Source organism: Erinaceus europaeus, unplaced genomic scaffold (genome assembly GCF_950295315.1).
Source record: "Erinaceus europaeus unplaced genomic scaffold, mEriEur2.1 scaffold_326, whole genome shotgun sequence".
NCBI lineage: Eukaryota > Metazoa > Chordata > Mammalia > Eulipotyphla > Erinaceidae > Erinaceus > Erinaceus europaeus.
In genome coordinates, this window is record NW_026647300.1 from 87,054 (window position 1) to 111,870 (window position 24,817).

Sequence of the window (24,817 nt, forward strand, 5' to 3'; positions counted from 1 at the left end):
CTTTAAAATTATGCCTTTTTTTTTTTGCAGGTTTCATTTATTTATTTATTTAATTTATAAAAAAGGAAACATTGACAAAACCATAGGATAAGAGGGGTACAACTCTACACAGTTCCCACCACCAGAACTCCGTATCCCCATCCCCTCCCCTGACAGTTTTCCTATTCTTTATCCCTCTGGGAGGGGATTCATATTTTACAGTGGACAATAAAAACAATAGCTTGTACATGCATAACATTTCCCAGTTTTCCACATAACAATACAACCCAATTACTTCATTCTTACAGAAACTGTAAAGTTCTTTTTGGTAACAGATCCAGGCATTCAGTTTCCAGCAGAAACAAAAGTGAACGCTCAGGGTAGTTGTCTTCCCTTCCCCAGAGAATATAAAGAAGGAAGAGGGCAAAGAACAGAAAAGCTTAAACTGATCAGAAAAGTCAAGTAAATGAAGCTACTAAGAAGACTTAGCCACAGATGAATTACAGGTTATATCTAGACGTAACCAAAGTAGGGATTATCTTCCAGTCCATTTTTTTTCTTTCTTCTTTTTTTCCTCTTTTTTCTGTTTAGCCCATATTTTTAATTTAATTAATTTATTTTTATTTACTTTCATTTCATTTTTTTTTTTTTTACCAGCGCACTGTTCAGCTCTGGCTTATGGTGGTGCGGAGGATTGAACCTGGAATGCTGGAACCTCAGGCATGAGAGTCTTTTTGCATAACCATTATGCTATCTACCTCTGCCTTTATTTTATTTTATATGTGTTGCCAGAGAGCAAACTCAGAGCCTCATACATGAAAGGCATATGCTCTACTGCTGAATCACCTCCCGCTTGTCCCCTCATATTTGCTATCCTCTATTTGTGACTAATATTTATTGTTAAGGGATACAATGTTGAAACCTGGTCAAAAATCTAATTATATGAATGCTAGAGAAACAGGATAATAATTATGTGGAAGATTGTCATGTCCAAGGGGTCGGGTGGTTAGCGCAGCGGGTTAAGCGCAGGTGGCGCAAAGCGCAAGGACCCGGCTCAAGGATCCCGGTTCCAGCCCTTGGAGCCCCACCTGCAGGGGAGTCGCTTCACAGGCGGTGAAGCAGGTCTGCAGGTGTCTATCTTTCTCTCCCCCTCTCTGTCTTCCCCTTCTCTCTCCATTTCTCTCTGTTCTATCCAACAACAACGACATCAATAACAACAATAATAACCACAACAACGATAAAAAAAATAGAAGGGTAACAAAAAAGAAAAGAAAAGGCTTCTAGGAGCAGTGGATTCCTTGTGCAGGCACTGAGCCCCAGCAACAACCCTGGAGGCAAAAAAAAAAAAAAAAAGATTGTCATGTCTGTGGCGCTAGTGTTACAGGTTTAATCTCAGCAACACCATAAACCAAAGCTGATTTGTGTTCATGGTGGTGTCCCTCACATAAAAAAAAAAAAAAAAAAGGTTGTATTGTTAAATGGGAATCTGGGGAATGTTATGCATGTACAAACTATTGTATTTACTGTTAAATGTAAAACATTAATTCCCCAATAAAGAAATAAATTATTTAAAAAAAAAAAAGGAAAAAAAAGTTAAGAAAATGTATAGGGGCAGGGTGGTGGTATACTTAGTGGGGTACTTATGCTAAAGGACCTGGGTTCAAACCCTGCTCCCCTCATGTAGGGGGGAAAACTTCATAGTGGTGAAGCAGAACTATAATTTCTTTCTCTCTCCATCTCTTTCTCTCCCTCTTTCTTCACAATTTCTGTCCTATGAAAAGGAAAAAAGGAAGAAAGAGAACACTGCCAGCAGTGGTGGGTTCATTGTGCAGGCAATGAGCTCCAACAACGAGTCTGGTGGAAAATAAAAGATACCAACTGTCATTTTATATTTCCAAGTTCTCTTAGCCATTTGGAAGAAGCGACTCAATGGAGTTTCTGATAATTAGTATTTGCTTAGTAATCCAAAGTTCGGAACATAGTTATATACACCATTTTGTAATATGAAAAATATACTTCTAGATTTCACTCTGAGGTTTTTTCTCCTTTATCTTGGGTTTTATTTCCTGATTTTGCCACTTTCATGATATATTATTTAAATATTATCTCAATGGGATATCATCATTTGAATTTTCTCTTTCCTTTTTTTTTTTTCTTTTTCTTCCAGTGCCTGCACCATGAATCCACTGCTCCTGGAGGCCATTTTTCCCCTTTTGTTGCCCTTGTTGTTTTATCGCTGTTGTGGTTATTATTGTTGTTAGTGATGTCGTTGTTGTTGGATAGGACAGAGAGAAATGGAGAGAGAAGGGGAAGACAGAGAGGGGGAGAGAAAGATAGACACCTGCAGACCTGCTTCACCACTTGTGAAGCGACTCCCCTGCAGGTGGGGAGCCGGGGGCTCGAACCAGGATCCTTACTCTGGTCCTTGCGCTTTGCATCGCTACAGATACAGAGAGAAACTGAGAGGAAAGGGGGAGATAGAGATCGACAGCACTGCTTCACCACTCGGGGAAGCTTCCCCTTTGCACATGAGGACCCGGGTTTGAATCTGGGTCTCTGAGCCTGCTAACATATGTGCTCTGCCCCGTGTACCGCTGACCGGCCCTACCCACTGAATTTTCAAAGTGACTTTAGTTATATTAATTTTTAAACTTCTAAAATAAATGACTTATTGTGGCAATAACACAGTTTCTGTTTTTTCTATGATAGAACTGATTGTCAATGTTTTATCTTGCTGTTAGATCATGTGCCTTGACTTTGGGTTAAGAACATATGTTTACCTTATCTCCTTGTGGCCTCTACTTCCTTACTTTGAATTACTCACTGTAACCTTTAACTCACTTTTAACTTTCTTGTCCTATATACATTCTGAATATACATTATATATTCAGTTTTATGGATTTTGAAATTATACTTTCAAAGGCAATCTTATTGTTAAATCTGGCAGCCTTTTTAGTCTTTTTCTTGTTTCCGCCTTCAGTTTTTCTTAATCTCTTTAGTTCTAGTTACTAGCTTTTTTTTTTTCTTTAAGTATCTAGGGCCTTAAATGCCTAGAACAATATTTTGTCTTTGACTTCTTCCCTGAATCCTCTTTTGCCTCCTAAAAGGCTCAGTCTTTAACATTTTAAATGGTTTACTTTTTCATAGGTTGTCAAACTGATAAGAGATTTCTCTAAGGCTCAGGAATATACATAAACCAGAGCATTGCTCAGCTCTGGCTTATGGTGGTGTGGGGGATTGAACCTGGGACTTCAGAGCCCCAGGAATGAGAGTCTGTTTGCATAACCATTATGCTATCTACCTCGCTGGGAATATTTTCTTGTATATCTATTTCCACTCCTAACACTTCTGGGATGAAATCTCTGTCTTCTGTGACTTGGAGCAGTAGAAATCTGAAGCAAGAGGTTCTGTGTTCAGTCCCTGGCATTGCATTTGCCAGACCCATAATCTAGTTCTTTCTTTTTCTTTCTTTCTTTCTTTCTTTCTTTTTCTTTCTTTCTTTTTTTCATGAACTAACTAATACCAAAGAAATGATTATATTCCTTGCTTCCTGAGTGGTGAAACAGGGCTGCAGGTGTCTCTCTTTCTTTCCCCCCTCCCCTCTTAATTTCTGGTTGTCTTTATCCTACAAATAAATAAAGATAATAAAAAATTAAAAAGAAATTATTCTATTCCTTTGTTTTAATTTCAGTTTCTACCTTCTTCCTGAAGTTGGTTCTGTCCATAATTCTTTCATTTCTTTAAATTATCAGGCATTCAACATTCATGTTATATTCTTAGTGAACTGTGTGTGTGTCACTTCCTAGTTAGACTGCAAAATCTGTGAGGGTAAGTAAGGACTGTATGCCAACTTGTTTTTTTCCTTGGTAGAGGATGACAAACATAATTCTCAAATCATTGACTGAAAAAAAATGTACAGTGTCTTTCACAGTTTCTTTTTTTATACCAGAGCACTGCTCAGCTCTGCTTATGCTGGTGGCGGTTAAACCTGGGACTTTTGGAGCCTCAGGCATGATAGTCTCTGTGCAAAACCATTACGCAACCTACCCCTGCTCTCTTCCACAGTTTCAGTACAACACATGCTCATCTTGTTTATGTGTCCATATAAAACTTTTTTTTTTTCCTCTTTGGTCTCTGTGACTAACAATGCTTGTTATAAAAGTACCATATGTAACATTTTTAGAGTGAAAGAACAATCCTATAGAGATAGTGGGAATGGGTTTTTAAATGTTTGCTACTGGGGGCCTGGCGGCAGCGCAGCAGGTTAAGCACACATGGCGCCGAGCGCAAAGCACAAAGACCCGCATAAGGATGCTGGTTCGAGCCCTGGCTCCACACCTGCAGGGGGGTCGCTTCACGAGCAGTGAAGCAGGTCTGCAGGTGTCTTTCTCTCCCCCTGTCTTCCCCTCCTTTTCACATTTCTCTCTGTCCTATCCGACAACATTAGTAACAACATTAACATTGTTGACAACAACAATGATAAACAATAAGGGCAACAAAGGAAAAAAGTTTGCTACTGTGTGCCAGGTAGCATGATTTACACTACAAAGGTATCTTTTAATATAATCAAGAAATTGAAGACCAGCAAGACTAGTTATTGTATTCAAGGTTCCGTGAAAACTATATTGAAACTGTACTGAGTTTCAAAAGTCCGGTTTGTCTGGCTCCAAAGCAACTGCAATGGTGGATGATTGTAAGAAAACTGTAAGAGAATTATAGAAGACATGATTTTCCCAAAGCACTAGGTACAACAGTAGGTATCCAACAGATTTTCTTCAAGTGTAGGGAACTCAGTCTCCAAGAGGGCGATATACTTGACTTAATCATGCTTGTTTCCAAAGAGAAGTCTCATGTTTGATTGCAGTAACACTGTGACCCTTTTTATATTGAGGTCAGAAGAAATGTCTGTATTCCTCTCCCCTTTCACCAAATAGGCAACAACTTGAATCATCCTTTCAAAAGAGAAGGGGGTTGGGCCGGGTGGTGGAGTTGAGCGCACATGTTACTGTGAGCACGGACCTGGGTTCGAGCCCTCGTCCCCCCACCTGGAGGGAGAAAGTTTTGCAAGTGGTGAAGCAGTGCTGAAGGCGTCTGTCTCTCTCCCTCTCTATCACTCCCTTCTCCCTTGATTTCTGGCTGTCTCTATCAAATAAACAAAGATAATAAAAAATTTCAAAAGAGAAAGGAGTTTAGAGAGCTGTCTTTAGTGGACAGAGGCTAAATGATTCAAATCATTTTATTCTTTCCCCTCCTTGTAAAATATAATTGATTTTGCTTTAGATTCACAAGAACCTGGTAAGGTGAACTTTCACAGCAGAGGCTTGGAAAGTCGAAAGCAAGCAGGCTCCCTGTCTAAAGCATGTCTTTCTCTCAAGCTAACTCTCCACTGGCTCAGCTCCCAGCCCCAAGCAAGGAGCCAGCAACTCTGCAAAAAACCAAACCAAACCAAACCAAACCAAACCAAACCAAACCAAACCAAACCAAACCAAACCAAACCAAACCAAACCAAACCAAACCAAACCAAGAAAAAACAAAACAAAACATCATTATCGCTGCTGCCGAAAGTATTACACCCTAGGCCCCCCTTCGCCTATCTGCAAAACCCCTTCCTATCCAGCTGCAGCCGCAAACCACAAAAGGCCTGCAGCAGCAGCCTGGCAGAGAGCCCGCCGCCCAGCGCGCGGCACCTGGACCCGGGGAGGTGGTGGTGGGGGGGGGGGCTCGCGACCTCCGCTGTGACGTCAGCGCACCTGGCCCGGGCGGGCGGGCGGAGCGCGGCGGCTCAGGGGGGCGGGGCGTACGAGCGCGTCTCTTCTCGCGAGATCTGCCGGACTCTGGCTCGCCCCCCGGCCCGGTCCCGGCGTCAGTCCGCCGCGGGGCTCGGCGTGGCGTCTGCGAGCGGCCGCGCGGAGGCAGCGGCGAGGGGGCGGCTTCCCGGGGCTCCCGCCGGCTCTCCGGGTTCGAGCCTGCCGCCACGGAGCACGGGCAGCTCCCGCCTCCCCGCTCAGCCCCCGAGGGAGCCCCCGGCGGTGAGACGGTCGCCGCCCGGAGCCTGGAGCCGCGGGGGCCCGGCGGGAGGAGGAGCCGCGGCCGCCGCCTGTTCGTCGCGGGACCGGCCGGCGGGGCGGCCGCGGGCGGATGGGGGCGACTCTCCGCCCCGCCTGAGCGCCGGAGCGGCCGCGACTCGGGCGCCGCCTGCAGCCGGAGCGGAGCGGGGGCGGCGGAGCGGAGCGGCGGGCGCGGGGCTGGTCGGCGCGGGAGCCCCCAGCATGGGTAAGGCCTCCGCGCTCGGCGCTTCCCAACGCGGCTCGCGGGCGGCCGGCCGGGCGGGCGGGCGGGCGGGCGGCGATGCAGGGACGCGCTCGTGCCCGAGGTCCCGGGTTCGAGCCCCCGCGCCGGCATCAGCCGGAGCTGAGCGGGCCTCCGGGAGGCATAAACAGCAGCGTGCGTGCGTGTGTCGTAGCGTCGATTTTGTTAAAAATGTGCCGGGCATGACAGCGATTTTATTTAAAAACAAAAAAGAAAGAAAGAAAGAAAAGAAAACCAGTCATAGCATCGATCTTATTAAAAAAAAAAAAATTGTAGTCGGAGCATCGGTTTTATTAAAGAAAAAAAGACCACTCATGACATCAGTTTTCTTTAAAAAAAAAAAAAAAAACAAACCAGTCATAGTATCGATTTTTATTAAAACAAACAAACAAACAAAAAAACCCGGTCGTGACATCAGTTTCATTCAGTACAAGTCGTTGCCTCAATCCTATTAGAAGTACAAGTCATGACATCGGAAGTGTTGAGCGAATCAGTAGTCCACGCGGCCCAAATAAACAAAAAAGAAAGAAACATCTATATGTATATATGACATATGGGCAAGAAACAGGTGTCTTTTTCCTTCCCTTCCCTTCCCTTCCCTTCCCTTCCCTTCCCTTCCCTTCCCTTCCCTTCCCTTCCCTTCCCTTCCCTTCCCTTCCCTTCCCTTCCCTTCCCTTCCTTTTCTCATTCTTTTCTCTTTCTAACCTTTATTTTTTTGCCCAGTGGTCCCACTCTTGTTCTGGCCTTAAGGGCAGGGCTGGAGGTGGAGAGGGAGCCCGGGGCCCGGGGCCCGGCGGGGATGCAGGAGGCTCCCGCTCGCTCCCCGGGTTCGACCCCCCCCCCCCCACCTCGGCCTGGAGCCCCAGCTGAGCAGTGAGCAGGGCTCAGGTTTGGGAACAAAAGGGGGGTGGGGACAAAAAGGAGAAAAGTTGTTGCAAGGTGAGTAGGGCAGTTCTCGCAGGTCCTTAACCTGCCACGTGGAGGTGCAGGGGCTTAGGGGACTGTGAGCAGCGCAACAACCGAGCACCCAGCACCCGGGCTTCCTGCCCACCCAGAGGTGCGGGTAGAGGTGGGCTCCTCCTGCCCTGCGGCCTGCAGCCCCCCCCCCCCCCCCCTGCAGCAAGTCCCACTTGGAACTTTACTTTTTTTCTTTCTTTTTTACTTTTTCTTTCTGCAAACCGCTACCCAGGCTTCACACACAGGATCGGCCTTTGAAGCCTTTTCTTACCTGGTGGTGAGGAAGCCAGAGTCTGACTGCCCGCCCGCACACGGGGCAGCCCGGGTTTGGGTGTTTGAATCCCCGGAGGAGGAGCGGGATCCAGCTGGGAGTCAGGGAGGAGGGGGCGGCTCACGGCGGGGCTCGGAGAACCGCAGAATCCAAAATCCAGAACCGCAGAACCCAGAACCTCAGAACCCCAGAACCGAACCCAGAACCGCAGCCCCGCAGCTGCCGGGACCCAGTTTCCTTTGAAGGAGGGAGTGCAGCAGCGCTTCTGATAACAGAAGCTTGGTGTGGTCAGGGCTTTATCTCCCGAAAACGCTAAATCAATACAAAACTGTCAAAGTGATTGAAAAGAGAATCGCGTGGGGGGAAATGAAAAAAAAAAAAAAAGTAATAGTTACAAAAAAAGCCCACATTTGTGCCATCCTACAGCAAAGAGTGGTGCGGCCGGGAGGCTTTCAGACGCCGTTTCTGCAAGGTGGAGTCACGCTCTGGTCGCGGAGGACCAGGGCTCAGCACTGAGTACTGGGGTACACTGGAGTATACTGGAGTATATTGGGAGTACACCGGAGTGCACTGGAGTGTACTGGAGTATATTGGAGTACACCGGAGTACACTGAAGTACACTGGAGTGTACTGGAGTATATTGGAGTACACTGGAGTGTACTGGAGTATATTGAAGTACACCGGAGTGCACTGGAGTACACTGGAGTGTACTGGAGTACACCGGAGTACACGAGTATATTGGAGTACACTGGAGTATACTGGAGTACACGAGTATATTGGAGTCCACTGGAGTGTACTGGAGTATATTTGAGTACACTGGAGTGCACTGGAGTATATTGGAGTACACCGGAGTGCACTGGAGTGTACTGGAGTATATTGGAGTACACTGGAGTGTACTGGAGTATATTGGAGTACACCGGAGTACACTGAAGTACACGAGTGTACTGGAGTATATTTGAGTACACTGGAGTGTACTGGAGTGTATTGGAGTACACCGGAGTGCACTGGAGTACTAGGCAGAGGGACCCGGCGCGGGCTTGGGGGCAGCAGGCAGGTGCAGGGCTGCGGGGCACAGTTGCAGCCTGTGTGCTCGGATCCCCCCTCCCCCGCCGTTTTCGCACCGGGGACTCCTGACTGGGCAACATTGAAACTGCTCCTTGAGCTTTGAGATTCCTTCCTGGGTGGCGGAGGGCTGGCCCCATAATTAAGTGTCTGGAACTGCATCAGGTGACCATCAAGCTGCCACAGAAACACACGCTGCTCATTTTTCTGTCTGCAAGAGGGTGCGAGAGGCCATGGCCACTGCGACTGCGGTGTGCTGAGGGCCTGGCTGGCTGATTATGGGATTGTGACCAACATTCTCTTCTACTTTGAGATTATATAAATAGTTACTTTTTTTTTTTTTTTTTTAATTTGCTTTGCTGTTGGATGTACTGTGATTGATGTTCCTCTACACTTTGCCTGCTCCAGTGATTTTAAAGATTTAGAAAAAATATTTATGTATTTATTTCCTTTTTGTTGCCCTTGTTTTTATTGTTGCAGTTATTTTGTTGATGTCATAGTTGTTGGATAGGACAGAGAGAAATGGAGAGGGGAGGGGAAGACAGAGAGGGGGAGAGAAAGACAGACACCTGCAGACCTGCTTCACTGCTTGTGAAGTGACTCCCCTGCAGGTGGGGAGCCGGGGGCTGGAACTGGGATCCTTACTGTGTCCTTGCGCTTTGCACCACGTGGGCTTAACCCGCTGCGCTACAGCCCGACTCCCTGCTCCAAGGAGAGATATGTGGGCATCATACTTGAATTTGTAACTCTACTGAAGGGAAAATACATAGACTTTTAAATAAAAATTGATTGATAGGATACAAAGAGAAATGGGGTGGGGAGGGGGAAAGAGAGAGACAGACAGACTACAGACAGACAGACACCTGCTTCACCACTTGTGAATCTCCCCCTGCAAGTGAGGCCTGGGCCTTGAACCCAGGCCCTTGTGCATTGCAGTGTGTGCACTTAACCAGGGGCACCACCTCCTGCCCCCCCCCCCCCCATGTGAAAGGTGAATGAGTATCAATGAGTATCAGTACTTGGGCATATGAATCAGCAACTGGGTGTGTTCAGGGTGGTACGGCGGAGACATCGCCCGATAGTTGTTGGGGCCTTTCTTTAGTGACTGCTGGCCGCCAAGTAATCTTGGTCAAGTGAGATGTTTGAGTACTCTGAAGTTGTCATGACATTTTGTAACAAGCGCCTGTCAGACACTTCTGTTCGATTGTGTTTGTTCAATAGATATATTACTGGTCAGGTAATTCACGTTGGAATTATCAAAACCATTTAAAGCAAGTTAGCACTTCAACTCTTCTCTGCCTGGTTTTGTTGTGATTTAGGATGATAACTAAAAATATTTATTTACATGACATTTTATCTAGTTTGCCACAAAAAAGACATTTTCTTTTTTAAAAATTTTTATTATCTTTATGTATTTATTGGCTAGAGACAGCCAGGAATTGAGAGACGGGAGATAGGGAGGGAGAGAGACAGACCTGCAGCCCTGCTTCACTGCTTGTGAAGCTTTCCCCCTGCAGATGGGGACCTGGGGCTTGAACCCCAGTCTGTCTATATTGTAGTAGGTACACTCAACCAAGTGCACCATTACCCGGACCCCTGAAAAACATTTTCTTTGCTTTGAAATAATTTGTGTATCTCTTAGGTGATGCTTCCTTTGTTTCTGTGGTGAAGTTACGAGAGTTAAAAGAGTCTGTGTTCTGGACCAGGAATGCTAAAGGCGAAATCTTGACTCTCCCACCAGTTTGCTGTGTGTTGAGCAAGATACTGAACCTCAGTGCTTCTATTTCTTCACCTACAGGTTGGATGAAAATATCAGTCGCTTAGATTGTTACAGATAGAATGAATTAATGCTTGCAAGTGTTAGCGCAATGTCCATGCTGGTTGGCTATTTTTATTTTTCAAATGATAACTATCAATAACTTGAAAACAATAATTATTTATTTTTTCATTATTTTTATTTATTTACTGAATAGAGATGGACAGAAATCAAGTGGGAGGGGGTGATAGAGAGCGAGAGGAATAGACACCTGCAACACTCCTTCACTACTTGCAAAGCTTCCCCCCTGCAGATGGGGACTAGAGACTTGAACCTGGGTCCTTGCATGTTGTAACATGTGCGCCCAAGAGGTGCACCACCACCTGGGCCCTGAAAAAATAATTCTTGCTCCCAGAGGGTTAAAGAATAGGAAAGCTATCAGGGTAGGGGATGGGATATGGAGATCTGGTGGTGGGAATTGTGTGAAGTTGTACCCCTCTTATCCTATGGTCTTGTCAGTGTTTCCTTTTTATAAATAAAAAATTTAAAAAAATTCTTACTGTTCAGCTTTCTTTTTTAAAGCAGGATATTGTGTAGTTAAAGGACCAGTAAAATGAGATGCTTTTATACAGATGTAGACATTTAATTTTACCTATTACATCTTTATAGAAGTTATGTAGGAAGGAACTTTTTAGTAGTGGTTATGCCTTGTGTTGGATAGACAGTTCTTTGGTGGTTTGATTCATAGTTCAGGAGAAACTTTCAAGTGACACAGAGACTGGTAGAGATTTATTTGAATATTAGGGTAAAAAGTTTTTTGTTTCAACATTCATTAAATGTGGAAGGATGCATATGAAGACATTTAGGTTTTCTTTATAAGAATAGGGGTAGAGTATTAAAGAGAGGAAGGCAATCCCTCTTATTACAGAAGCAAAGATGTGCATTTCAGAGAAGAATGGGATAGTAGATGGACCAAAATGATGTGCTGTGTGACTTCTCCCTTGAAAACAGACTGAACCTCTCTTAGCTTTAAATAAGGCTGTGAACTTTATAGTTTAAATCGTGTTTTAGGGGAACCACACGTATCAATTGACATGTTTAAATGGTGAGGCAGTTTTAGCTGACAGTGACATAGATGGAACTGGTGTATGGATGGGAAATGCATTCCATGGTAGAGTGTTTACTGCGCTTCTCTGTTAGTGGAATCATCTCAACTCAGGCAGACAAATTGTTGCCCATACTGATAGAAATCGCCTCCTGATGTCTTACTATCACTGTTAGGATTTACTTCAGTTAAACCAGCCCTGGACATAACGGGATTATTTTGGAAATTGTGTTTCAAAGTTGGATTACAAATCTAGTCATCAGCCGTATTTCTTATTTATCAAGTACTTAACAATTTTTTCTGCGTGTTAAAAACCTTGAGTCCCATTAAGGATGAAAATTCACATTCCTAAACTAAAAAAAAAAAAAAAAAAAATTCCTAAGGCAACCAAGGAGAGGTTTTCCATGCAATTAAAAACTAGATAAGGGAATTGTAACGGTAAAGCGAGGTCACATTTATTTAACAAGTGATGCAGATTTGAAGACATCTGGTAGTAGGCCTTTAAGACCTAGTAGCATGGGCAAGGTCCAGATTGCTTCTGAGAAGATGTAGGGATACGCACTTGTTTCCAGGAACAAAATTGATCTTGGCTATTGGCATTGCTTAGAATGTACAAATAAAAGTATTGACAAGATGCTGGACTCCTGGGCTGTACGCTTTCTCTCTAGGAACTGTATTATTACTGGTAGTCTATATTGGTAGGTGGACGCTCCTGGTTGTTTTGTGTAAAGTAAATTCCTCTGTCTGACTTCTTCCATGAGGTTCTTTGTCCTGGTCTGTGAACGTCTGTTTGTTTGACCCAGGGGCCTTCATGTGTGCACTGTCTCCATTCCGTTGCTGCTCTCTCTTTCACACTAGTTTTTCCCTTCTTACATGTAGTAGATCACACCATTTTAGCATTCTCTTGTGTTCTACAAACAGACACACAAATCTCTTAAAGTACTTGTCTCTTAAACAGACACACAAATCTCTTAAAGTGCTTGTAAAGTAGTCCCCTGGTATCCAGGGAGGTAACAGTCCAGGACCCTCAGTCCTGAACAGTACTGAACCCAAAATAGACTGTTGTTGTTGTTTTTTTTCCCTAGTCGTACAGATCTGCGGTAGTTTATTTATGAAGCACCAGAAGAGACTGACAGTAACATTAAAATAGAACAAGTACAACAGCCCTTTCCTGGAATAAAGTCATGCGATTGTAGATTTCCCCACCAATAGCATATGTAACACTTTCAAATGACTGTAAGTTTAAGATTTAAAATTAACCTGGATTTGGTTTTTCTCATATCTGAGGTGTCCAGTGACTATAGATTTAACTGCTAGAATATGCTGAGAGTTTAGTGAGGCATAAGGAACTGGAGAGCCCTTGACCAGTGAGCTTGAACTGCAAGAGGTTTGCATAACTGTGGAGATATATGTGTATGTATGTATATATATATATATATATATATATATATATATATATATATATATATATATTCTGTATAGTCGGTATGTTGGTTCTGATTGATAGGGATATAAGTAAGTAACCATGAGTTTCTGTTGGTTCACTCTGAGCGCAACACTCATAGATCTGTATAGAGTTCCATCTGCACAGAGTTTCAATGCTCCAGCTCCCTAGTTGTTTGATGGCCAACTGTATGACTGTTTCTTGTTTTGCCAAAGTGATGGCCAGGTTGATTATAAGAAAGAAAAAAAAAAGTGTTTTCCAAAGTGTGTCCATCCTATTCTGGTTCTTCCTCACAAGCTCCCCTGCCCCTCAATTGTTCTCTTTATCTTAACCTGCTCATACTAGTTCACGGATTCATTCCTATTGCTGCTGGTAAGGGTATGGAATTCCCTCCATTAGCTTAATAGGACCTCTCTGAGCCGAGACACTGCTATAACACCATTTTTCAGGCCTAGCGTCGACTACTCAGAAATCAGGCGTGCGTTGTACTTCTGTTTCCTCCTACGGATTAACTCTGGCATTGCCTCTGTTTGGCATTGTTTGTTATTTTCTGAAGGTCTCAGGTGCTTGAATGTTACACTGTTATGAACCCTTTTTTTTTTTAAGTAAAAACATATTTTTTGATTACACTTAAAGTAGCATTTGCTCAAAGAAACCTTGTTTAAGAATTTATTACTTACAAGCAGTCTACAGGTGTCCATGTTTCTCTCCCCCTCCCTGTCTTCCCCTCCTCTCTCCATTTCTCTCTGCCCTATTCAACAGTGAGGACATCAACAACAACAATAATAGCACCTACAACAATAAAAAAAATTTAGTCTAAATTGATATGGGCATAATGTGTTGACCTAGTGTCAGATAAGGCAGTGTTGTGGACTCTCCTGGAGCTTTTATAACCCCATCAGTCTTTTGTAATGCTTCTAGTGTATACCTTTTTATACTTACTTGTGTAATTTTTTCCCCCCAAGTCCCCATCATGATTCTGTTATCTTTTTCATTTAATCTGTAAAACAGCTAACTCATAAGATCATAAATAAATACTTATTTTAGTGTCACTTGTCACTTACCTTTTTTTTAAAAAAATAATTACAGAAGTATTCTCATAGGAAAATGCTTTCAGTATAGCAGCAATTTACCGAGAAAAAGTTTCTATCGTAAGGGCACGTCATTAAGGAAAAGAAATGTCTTTCTAAATGAGAATGTGGTTAACACCATCAGAATGACTGGAGGAGTTAGGACAAGTCAACAGTTTGGGAACTTGGGCACTCTGTTACAACAGTGATGTCAGGTGGGCATATTAAGAGAATATCTGAACTAAAGACATTTTTTCCCCCACAACCTCAGGGGGTTCTGCTATGTGCTCTTGGCTCTCCCTCCCTCAAGTTAGTGGCTAGTGTCGTGCTGGTTGCCGTGGATGTCATTCACCCTGTCTTGACAGGAGTAAGACATAACAGCGCAGTAGGGGTAAAGTGTGCGAGTTCATCAGCAAACCAAAGCAGAGAGAAAACATAACACAGTTAGAGGCTAGACTCCACCGTCAGAATGTCAAACGGGAATGAGAATTATAAGGGGCACACAGGTAGGCACAGGCAAAGGAGACTGAAATTTGTTCATCAGTCTTTAGTTTGACCAGAGATAGTTGATAGCTGAGTACTTTGTGATGTCCAAGATCTTTTTCTTTTCTTTCCTTTAGTGCTACATCTTTAGAGTGAAACAAAGTTTTATATGAACTTTAGCCTTTAAGATTCTTTTACTGAAATATTAAAAGCTGTCTTCAACATTCTTAGTAGCTGTCAGTGCCCCAGTCTTGTGGAGGCCAGTCTTAAATTAACATCTGGACTGACTTTATAAAGTGTGTATGCCATGTGTGTTTGTAAATTAGCAGTTATATTGTTTTAGTTAGGAGTGGTAGTTTGAGTAAAAATACATTTTTTCCTTTATTGGGGGATTAATGTTTTACATTAGACAGTAAATACAAAAGTGTGTACATGCATAACATTTCTCAGTTTTCCACAGAACAATACAACCCTCAGTAGGTCCTCTGTCATCCTTTTTGGACCTGTATTCTCCCACCTCCACCCCATCCCAGAGTCTTTTACTTTGGTGCAATACAACAACTCCAGTTCAGGTTCTACTTGTGTTTGCTCTTCTGATCTTGTTTTTCAATTTCTGCCTGAGAGTGAGATCATCCCATATTCATCCTTCTGTTTCTAACTTATTTCACGTAACATGAATTTTTCGAGCTCCATAATCTTTGTCAGATATTAGATGTCTATAGGTGTGGGAGAAAAATACATTTTTTAAAGTTTTTTTTTTTTTGGTTATTTCTGGGGCTTGGTGCCTGCACTATGAATTCACTGCTCCTGGAGGCCTCCCTCCCTCATTTTATTGGGTAGAATAGAGAGAAATTGAGAGAGGAGGGGGAGACAGGGAGAGAAAGATAGACACCTACAGACCTTCACCACTTGTGAGTTGTCCCCCCTGTAGATGGGGAGCTGGGGGCTCGAACCCGGATCCTTGTGTGAGCCCTTACGCTTTGGACTATGTGTGTTTTGCTGGGTGTGCCACCGCCGGGTCCCTACAGTTGTTTTTAAAATGTGTAGCCAGGGACTAGTTGTGGCTTTTTGAGCGATGGTGGGATGCTTACAGGATCTGTTTCCAAAATTCCTTGTCTTGGTAAGGTTGTGACCCTGGCCATGTGGTGTTTTAAGTCACCAACATCTTCAGACATTTCCTGTGCAGGGGGTTGAACCTGGGACTCTGGAGCCTCAGGCATGAGTCTCTTTGCGTAACCATTATGCTCTCCGCCTTCCACCCTTAATAGCATCATTTTCCGTTGTGCTTTACTTACTCTTATATTGGTCTGTTCAGCACGGCTCTTCAGCAGACAGAATCCTTTGTTGATGCTGCAATAAGAGGCCCATCGCCTGACCTGTTTTCACTCTGTCCGTGTGAAACTGTCTTCAGATACCCGAATACCATGTGTTACCCTTGTCCTTACCGTGACAGAGATCGGTGGGCCGGGAGCCCTGGCCCGTGTCCCTCAGCGGAGGCTTCTAGTTGGCATCCCACCTGGTGTGTGTGAGTTCGTCTGTGACACATGTGCAGTCATGACGTCGCCCAAGGTGGCATTTCTCAGAACACACCTACGGCTGTGTGTGGCAGATTCCGCTCGCTTCACCATTCTTTGTGCTCTCATCATCTCTCTTCAACATTTTTGGGATTTGTAGCTTCCTAACAGCAAAGTTCTGCAATAGGTTATTTATTTTCTCAAAATATTTTTTTAGACGGGTTAAGCGCATGTGGCATGAAGCGCAAGGACTGTTTGTAAGGATCCCAGTTGGAGCCCCCGGCTCCCCACCTGCAGGGGAGTCGCTTCACAGGCAGTGAAGCAGGTCTGCAGGTGTCTGTCTGTCTCTCCCCCTCTCTGTCTTCCCCTCCTCTCTCCATTTCTCTCTGTCCTATCTAACAATGACAACAACTACAATAATAAAACAAAGGCAACAAAAGAGAAAATAAATAAAATAAAAACTATTTTTTGCCAGGAACTATTCCTCTGCTTGATAGATGATAAGCTTTGAAACAATGGAAGCCCTCGAGACAAGTTTTATTTCCCCTCTGGGCAGGCCATTTCCCCTCAGGTAAACCATTTATCAGTAATCAAGTGAGACAACACACAGTTGTAGTAATAAACATGGTTTCGGCCATTGTTTGTTGCAAGGAACATTCCACTTTGAAGTTTGCTCCCCCTCCTCCTCCTCCAGCATCTCCCCCCCCTTCCCAAAGCCTTATAATGCCTGTGAACACAATAAAATTTTGCAGCTTGATCAGAAACTTGTCTTACTGTCGTTCTTTCGTGTCTCTTGTCCCTGTCATTCCAGGTCTTTAGGTTCCTAGCCCCTGTTCACCGCCCCGCTGGTCGGGGCAATTTTTATTTTATTTTATTTTATTTTTAATAATTATTTATTCCCTTTTGTTGCCCTTGTTGTTTTATTGTTGTAGTTATTATTGTTGTTATTGATGTCATCGTTGTTGGATAGGACAGAAAGAAGTGGAGAGAGGAGGGGAAGACAGGGGGGGGAGAGGAAGACAGACACCTGCAGACCTGCTTCACCGCCTGGCCTGTGAAGCAATTTCCTAGCAGGTGGGGAGCCGGGGGCTTGAACCAGGATCCTTACGAAAAAAAAATTTTTTTTAGAGACTTCATGAGAGAAAACATCAGAGGATAACTGACATACTATGCGGTGCTGGGCATTGAACTCAGGTCCTCATGCTTGTAAGTCCAGTGCTCTACCTGCTTTGCTACTCCTTCCCTCCCTCCCTCACTCCCTCTTCCTCCTCCTCCTTGAAATCTCTTAATAAATCGTTTGTTGTATTATCTTTATTTATTGGACAGAGACAGCCAGAAATCAAGAGGTAAGGGGGAGGTGTAGAGCAGGAGAGAGACAGTCTTTTTAAATAACGAAGATGCTGTCTCCTCATCCCTAATTTTCTAAGTTTGTTCTTTATTTTTATACTTCTAACTGAGCTGTTTTTGAGGCCACTTCTTTGCTTTTTAGATGCTATTTTAGGATTTATTATTTTGGGAGATATCAGTTACATCCACATGAAAATTTGTTGTGTTCTAATTATTAGGTCATCTGTGTGATATTAAAATAAAAAGAGAATTAAAGTTACTTTTGTGAGTAGCTGTCAGTTGTTGATCTGCTTAGTGATGTTAAACAGAATGTAATATCGTGTAGACCTTTATTCATTTACTTTTTAAATTATCTATTTATTGGATAGAAATTAAGAGAGAAGAGTGAGAAAGAGAGGGAGAGAGACAGACAGACTCCTGCAGACCTCCTTCACCACTTGTGAGGCTTTCCCCCTGCACGTGGGGACCAGGGGCTTGAACCCAGGTCCTTGGGCATTGTAACATGTGCGCTCAACCATATGCACCAACCACCTGGCTCCATGTGAAGATTTTTTTTTTTTTTTTACACTGCACTCTCTTTTCTTCTCGTGGATGTGTAGTGAAACTATATTGCACTAGGCAGACTTTGGGGGTGAGTGCTGTCCATGTCTTAAGAAGGATTAAATTTACTTAAGTTGAAGGTGCTATTTATCAGTCTCATAGTTAGCAGGCTGGTGGAGATAAAAGCACTAACGGGAGTCGAGTCGGGTGGTAGCGGCAGCAGGTTAGGCGCAGGTGGTAGGTGGCGCAAAGCGCAAGGACCGGCGTAAGGATCCCGGTTCAAGCCCCTGCCTCCCCACTTGCAGGGGAGTCGGTTCACAGGCGGTGAAGCAGGTCTGCAGGTGTCTGTCTTTCTCTCCCCCTCTGTCTTCCCCTCCTCTCTCCAGTTTTCTCTGCCCTATCCCGACAATGACGACATCAATAACAACAATAACTACAACAATAAAACAACAGGGGCAATGAAAGGGAATGAATAAATGAATAAAGAAGTTCTAACATATAGTTAAAGGGCTTTGGGGTGATGCAGTTTGGTATTACAACACCTCCCATGTTACGAACCCGGGTTACGTGCATGTCAGTCACGTGTGCGCGCTCTCTATTTTAATAAAGTGTGTTTTAAGCCATTTTTAAAATTTGTGGTTACTGGTGGTTTGCTAAACTGTAAGATTACTCCCACAGCCAGTGTTTTGTGCCCCCACCCCCAGCCAGTGCCATGCCACCAAACTCCCACAAAGTAATCAGCTTGTTTTTTTCTTAATCTAAAGAATGCATGCTTATTAGTAAAGAGCATCTGGGGAATGTCTATAATGTCATCGTTAATATTTTTGTGCGTGATCTTTAAAAGCTTTCTGAATTTCAAGATTTAAGTGGTTCGCCAGGTAGAGGGCACGCTTACTTGGCCATGCACGAGGACTCGGGTTCGAGTCCCTGGTCATCATGTGGGAGCAACGCGTGAGGCAGTGCTGGGGCTGGGGCGTCTCTCTCCCTCTCTGCCTTCCACCCTCTGCTTGGGAAAAGAAAGTGAGGGGGCTGGGAGTGGTAGAACCATGCAGGTTGAAGCCTCAAGGAAGTCCTGCTGGCAACAGCAAAAGATTTTACTAGCTGTATGTACTCAGTTAAATATGTACCCTGCCAGTGACCCTATCTGCAGCCACATTTAAAAAAAAAAAAAAGAGGGAGTCGGGCTGTAGCTCAGCGGGTTAAGCGCAGGTGGTGCAAAGCACAAGGACCGGCATAAGGATCCCGGTTCGAACCCCGGCTCCCCACCTGCAGGGGAGTCACTTCACAGGCGGTGAAGCAGGTCTGCAGGTGTCTGTCTTTCTCTCCTCCTCTCTGTCTTCCCCTCCTCTCTCCATTTCTCTCTGTCCTATCCAACAATGACGACAACAACAATAATAACTACAACAAAACAACAAGGACAACAAAAGGGAATAAATAAAATAAAATAAAAAATTTAGAAAAAAAAAAAAAGAGAGACTCCTGAAAACCATTATAGTGAATTACATGTGTTTATCTTGTGCTTATTTCCTTTCTTGAAAAGTGGTGAAAACCTTTGCAGACACTCAGTGGTTACAGCAGGAGGACAATTTCCCTTACTCCTGGTCAACTTCTGGACAGGACTTGTGATCTGATCCATTAAAGAACTCTTCAAAAGTGGGCAGGGTAGATAGCATAATGGTTATGTAAAGAGACTCATGCCTGGCCTGAGGCTCCAAAGTTCCAGGTTCTTTCCCCCACACCACCATGAGCCAGAGCTGAGCAGTGCTCTGGTAAACAACAACAGCAGCAGCAAGCCCTTCAACAGCATTTCAAAGTGCTGGAGAGAGAGCATAGTGTTTATGCGGAAAGCCTTTTATGCCTGAGGCTCCAAAGTTCCCAGGTTCAGTCTCCACAGATCTGAACAGAGCAGTGCTGTGGTATAAAAACAATCTTAAAAAACGAATATGGAAGCGCAGGTGGCACAAAGCATAAGGACCAGCATGTGGATCCTGGTTCGAGCCCCCGGCTCCCCACCTGCAGGGGAGTCGCTTCACAGCTGACTTTCTCCCTCTCTGTCTTCCCCTCCTCTCTCCATTTCTCTCTGTTCTATTCTACAACATCAGTAACAACAAGAACAGTAAAACAAGGGCCAAAAAAGAGCAACAAAATGGAATAAATAAATAATAATAAAATAAAAAACGAATGTGGAAATTATTTAGTGTCTCATGTTCTCTGTACGTTGATTATGCAAAGAATTTATCAGTTGTCTCAGATGTGTTTCAAATTGGGTGTCATAATTATAGAGATTGCTCTCTCTATTCAAATTATACCTCTAAGAAAAATAAGACCCAATCTTTCTGTCTGTAGAAAGTTTGATTTTTTTTTTTTTTTGAATTGTTTGCCCCAGATTGGTTTGCTTTAAGGTTTTGCTGTTCTGGTATTTTCTCCTTCCTCCTGCCTTTTCCTCAGCTGGAATTAATGATCTGGCAGTGATAGAAGGTGAAACTTTGTAGCATGCTGCCCCGCTCCTGGTTTTGCAGCCTTGACAACACTGTGTTGACAACTTGCCCCTGAAGTTCCTTTCTGCAGTGGCTGTTCTGTTCATGTATGGGTCCTCCCAGCAGCCTCAGCCTTTGAATAATTTCTGCCTGCAATGCTTTCCGAGTTGTACTAACCAAGAAGATTTTCAGACCATTTCCATTTGTGCCCCGTAGGACAGGTCATCTTGCTTGGGAACCACTGACTTAATATGTTAGTTTTGAATTTAACCTAAACCAAGCCATCCTCACAAACTGAGTTGCTAACTTATTCCCAAACTTTTTTTTATGTTATATAGATCAAAATTGGAGGCAAAGATACCTTAGCAGGTGTTTTTGTTTATTTGTTTTTTAAACTGGGATCAGAGGTATTGTGTTCATATAAACACAGACTAAATTTTATTGACTGCTATTTTACAGTCTGTGAAATTACATTGTTTTTTTAAATTTGATCTGTGAATAGAATCTATTTTTCTAAGATTAACTCTGCCTCATGATAGACATTTCTTAATTGTTCCAACAACCTAGTTATGCATTAGAGTTCCCTTTATTGGAATTTTGTTTAACGTAGTATAATTCTGGCACTACTTTTTTTTTTTTTTATTCCTTGAATGATTTCAACTAGTGAAGATTTTAAAATAGCAAAGTTTTGTAGGACTGTTAACAGTGGTTCAAATGAATTAGATGGTAGCATAATTCAAATATATACTTTTAGTAACGGACTTTGAGGCCATTTTTAGTCTAACTTTCACATTTTACTCTTATGTTGTCAATATTTTTTTTAAAAGGGAACCATTTGGATAATTCATTTAAAAAATTTTTATTGGGGCATTAATGTTTTACATTCAACAGTAAATACAATAGTTTTTATATGCCTAACATTTCTCAGTTTTCCATATAACAATACAACCCCCACTAGGTCCTCTGTCATCCTTTTTGGACCTATATTCTCCCCCCACCCCCACCCCAGAGTCTTTTACTTTGGTGCAATAGACCATGAACAGTTCATTTTTAGAAGTTTAGCATTGTGTTGAGGTATATGGGCTTGACACTTTAAAGACTATCCAAGAGCCAGCCCAGCTTCCTCTCTTGCTTTTAAACTTCTGCATCTGACTCAGCTGAACAACAACAAAGAATGAACTCTGAAAAGAATGGACTATGCATAGTCTGCAATCTGTTACGACTCTAGTGTGTTTTTTGTTGTCTATCCTGATAGGCTTCTTTGAGATATTAAATCTTTCGAGGGGGTTTGTCAGTGGGGTTGCTACATGAGCTAATGTAAAAGCCGCTGCTGTTACCAGCCAACTTTAGTAGAATTACCAGTTTAAAATGAGCAATCTCAGTGTTTGGTATGTGGATCATGATTCATATGTTGACAAAAGAATACCCAGACATCTAGGATGGATTTATTTAGAAGTTGGCCACGTTTAAGAAGATTTGGTTCATATAGTTTTAATAAATAAGTATTTTCTGAATATAGTTTGAAGAAAAATCAGTAATCGAGGCAGAGGGCTAGCTCACCTGGCAGGGAACATGTGTGTGTTCCCAGCATGCACTCTGGTCTTCAACAGATGCCGGTGTTTCTCTTGATTAGCAAGTTCATGATTAGCAGGAGGTGTGTTGTGGAGTGGCATATTATTCACATGCTTATCTCTTCCAAAAGGTCAGAAGTAGGTAGGATATGAATTGAAAGTTTGAATATAGAAATTCATAAGCCAAAACTATTTAATACCATTGAAATCAGAAATTTTAGGATTTTTCCCCTCTGAACAGCGCCACAAAGGTGGTCGAGACCTTGGCATGGTTGGCTCATAGCTTTATTTTACTTGTCAGTTGGACAGATTGAAAAGTGGATTTTGTGGGAGTCGGGGGGAGGGGGTAGCGCAGTGGGTTAAGCACATGGAGTGCGAAGCACAAGGACCGGCGTTAGGATCTCGTTGGAGCCCTGGCTCCCCACCTGCGGGGGGGGGGTGGCTTCACAAGCGGTGAAGCAGGTCTGCAGGTGTCTTTCTCTCCCCCTCTCTCCATTTCCCTCAGTTCTAACAATGATGACGTCAACAACAACAATAATAACTACAACAACAATAAAAAATAAGGGCAACAAAAGGGAAAATAAATATTAAAAAAATAAAGAATTTTGTGGAGGTGAGGGTTGCAGTTCCTTTAGTTTTAGCACGTGTGTAGGTTCTTATAACAGTGACACAGCAAGACAGAGCATAGTCCATTATCGTAGGAAAAAATCAAACACATTTATTTATTTATTTATTTATTTATTTTTTGCGGCCAGGGTTATTGCTGGGGCTCGGTACCTGCACTATGAATCCACTGCTCCTGGAGGCTGTTTTTCCCCTTTTGTTGCCCTTGTTGGTTTTATTGTTATTGCTGTCATTATTGTTGGATAGGACAGAGAGAACTGGAGAGAGGAGGGGAAGACAGAGAGGGGGAGAGAAAGACAGACACCTGCAGACCTGCTTCACCGCCTGTGAAGTGACCCCCCCTGCAGGTGGGGAGCCGGGGGCTTGAACCAGGATCCTTATGCCGGTCCTTGTGCTTCTCGCCATGTGTGCTTAACTCTCTGCACTACCTCCCGGCCCCCCAAACCAGACACTTTTTTTTTTTTTGCCTCCAGGGTTATTGCCGGGGCTCGGTGCCTGCACCATGAATCCACTGCTCCTGGAGGCCATTTTTTCCCTTTTGATGCCCTGGTTGTTTTATCATTGTTGTGGTTATTATTATTGTTGCTGATGTTATTGTTGGGTAGGACAGAGAGAAATGGAGGAGAAGACAAAGAGGAGAGAAAGACAGACACCTGTAGACCTGTTTCACTGCCTGTGAAGTGACCCCCTCTGCAGGTGGGGAGCCGGGGGCTCGAACCGGGATCCTTATGCCGGTCCTTGCTCTTTGTGCCATGTGCGCTTAAGGCGCTGTGCTACCGCCTGACCCCCCCCAAAGCAAACACTCTTACACTCTTTGTAGTCATACCCTTCCTGTCTTCCCCCACACTGACAACTAGCTATCTGCTCTTCCTCTTTTTAGCTTTTCTCTTGAGGATGTCATGAATGGGGTTATGGAGTACCTAAGCGCTTGAAGTCAGCCTTTTCATTTAATATAATTCTCCTCGATTCATTCACATTACTCTTGTGTGCTATCAGTGAACACAAATGTGCCTTTTATTGCTGTCATTATATTAACCTGCCATCATTTTTATTCCCTTGTCCATGGAAGTGCTTTTTTTGTATTGATTTAATAATGATCCACAAGTCCATTGGATCAGAGGGGTACAGTTCCACACAATTCCTACCACCAGAGTTCTGCATCCCATCTCCTCCATTGGAAGCTTCCCTATTTTTTTAAAAAAAAATTTAAGTCTTTATTTATTGGATGGAGACAGCCAGAAATCAAGAGGGAAGGGGGTGATAGGGAGAGAGATAGAGAGACACCTGCAGCCCTGCTTCACCACTTGCAAAGCTTTCCCTCTGCAGGTGGGGACCGGGGGCTCCCGGTCCTTGTCCATTGTGTGCTCAACCAGGTGCGTTACTACCTGGCCCCGGAAGCTTCCCTTTTCTCTATCCCTCTGGGTGCATGGGCCCAGGATCATTATGGGATGCAGAAAGTGGAAGGTCTGGCTTCTGTAATTGCTTCTCTGCTGAACATGGGTGTTGGCTGGTGGATCCATACTCCCAGCCTGTCTCTCTCTTTCCCTAGGGGGACAGGGCTCTGGGGATGTGGGGCTCCAGGACACATTGGTGGTGTCATCTGCCCAGGGAAGTCCGGTTGGTATCATGGTAGCATCTGCAACTTGGGCTGAAAAGCATTAGGATATAAAGCAGAACAAATTGGTTAATAATCAGGAACCTAAAGGCAAGAATATAGCAGATGAAATCTGGGGTCTCCGTTTTGGAAAAAGCTGTTAAGTCTATTTTAGGTCTATTCCAAGGGGCCCATGTCTTTACTAATTTTTGCCTGAGCTCGACATCTAACATGCAGGTGGACCAAAGGTGTTATCTGGGGAGAGGGTGTCAGAGTTGGAAATAGAACTAGAAAAATGGATCAGGGAGAAGAGTAGCGCCCAAATATGAGAAAAATTAGATAAGCCCTGTTACTATAAGCCCATTGATGTGAGCCAGTCTGAGCTCACAGCCCATGGTCACAGCTGGGAACGTTCTAGGCTGCGCTCATGTCAGGACCCGTCTTCCTCCAGGGGCAGAGGAGGCTGACCAGCCTCCCTTCAGAGATTGGGGCCATTTCTACCACTGCTGCTCTACACTGAGGGCAAGGTCCTGTAGAGGCCCACAGAGGGTTTATGGTGTTGTTCTTGATGGAGACGACCAGTGATGGTGGAGAGAGGGCTCTGTTAGAGGTCTAGTCCCGTCATGTCTGTGTGGGAATCCCAGGATTCCCTGACTAGGGCCCTGGGTAATAGGGTGGCCTCATAGTGACTAAGAAGGGCCATCATCAGAGGAG

At 43.8% G+C, this 24,817-nt stretch overlaps 1 protein-coding gene across 1 annotated transcript in view; it reads left to right on the forward strand.

Annotated features, from left to right (window-relative positions):
* Positions 1–24,817, forward strand: part of LOC132536285 (myosin heavy chain IB-like) — a 70,517-nt gene that overhangs the window by 17,408 nt on the left and 28,292 nt on the right. Inside the window, exon 3 of the mRNA XM_060183911.1 lies at positions 5,597–6,252. Coding sequence (XP_060039894.1) covers positions 5,597–6,252 — 656 coding nt within the window. The remainder of the gene's footprint in view (positions 1–5,596; positions 6,253–24,817) is intronic.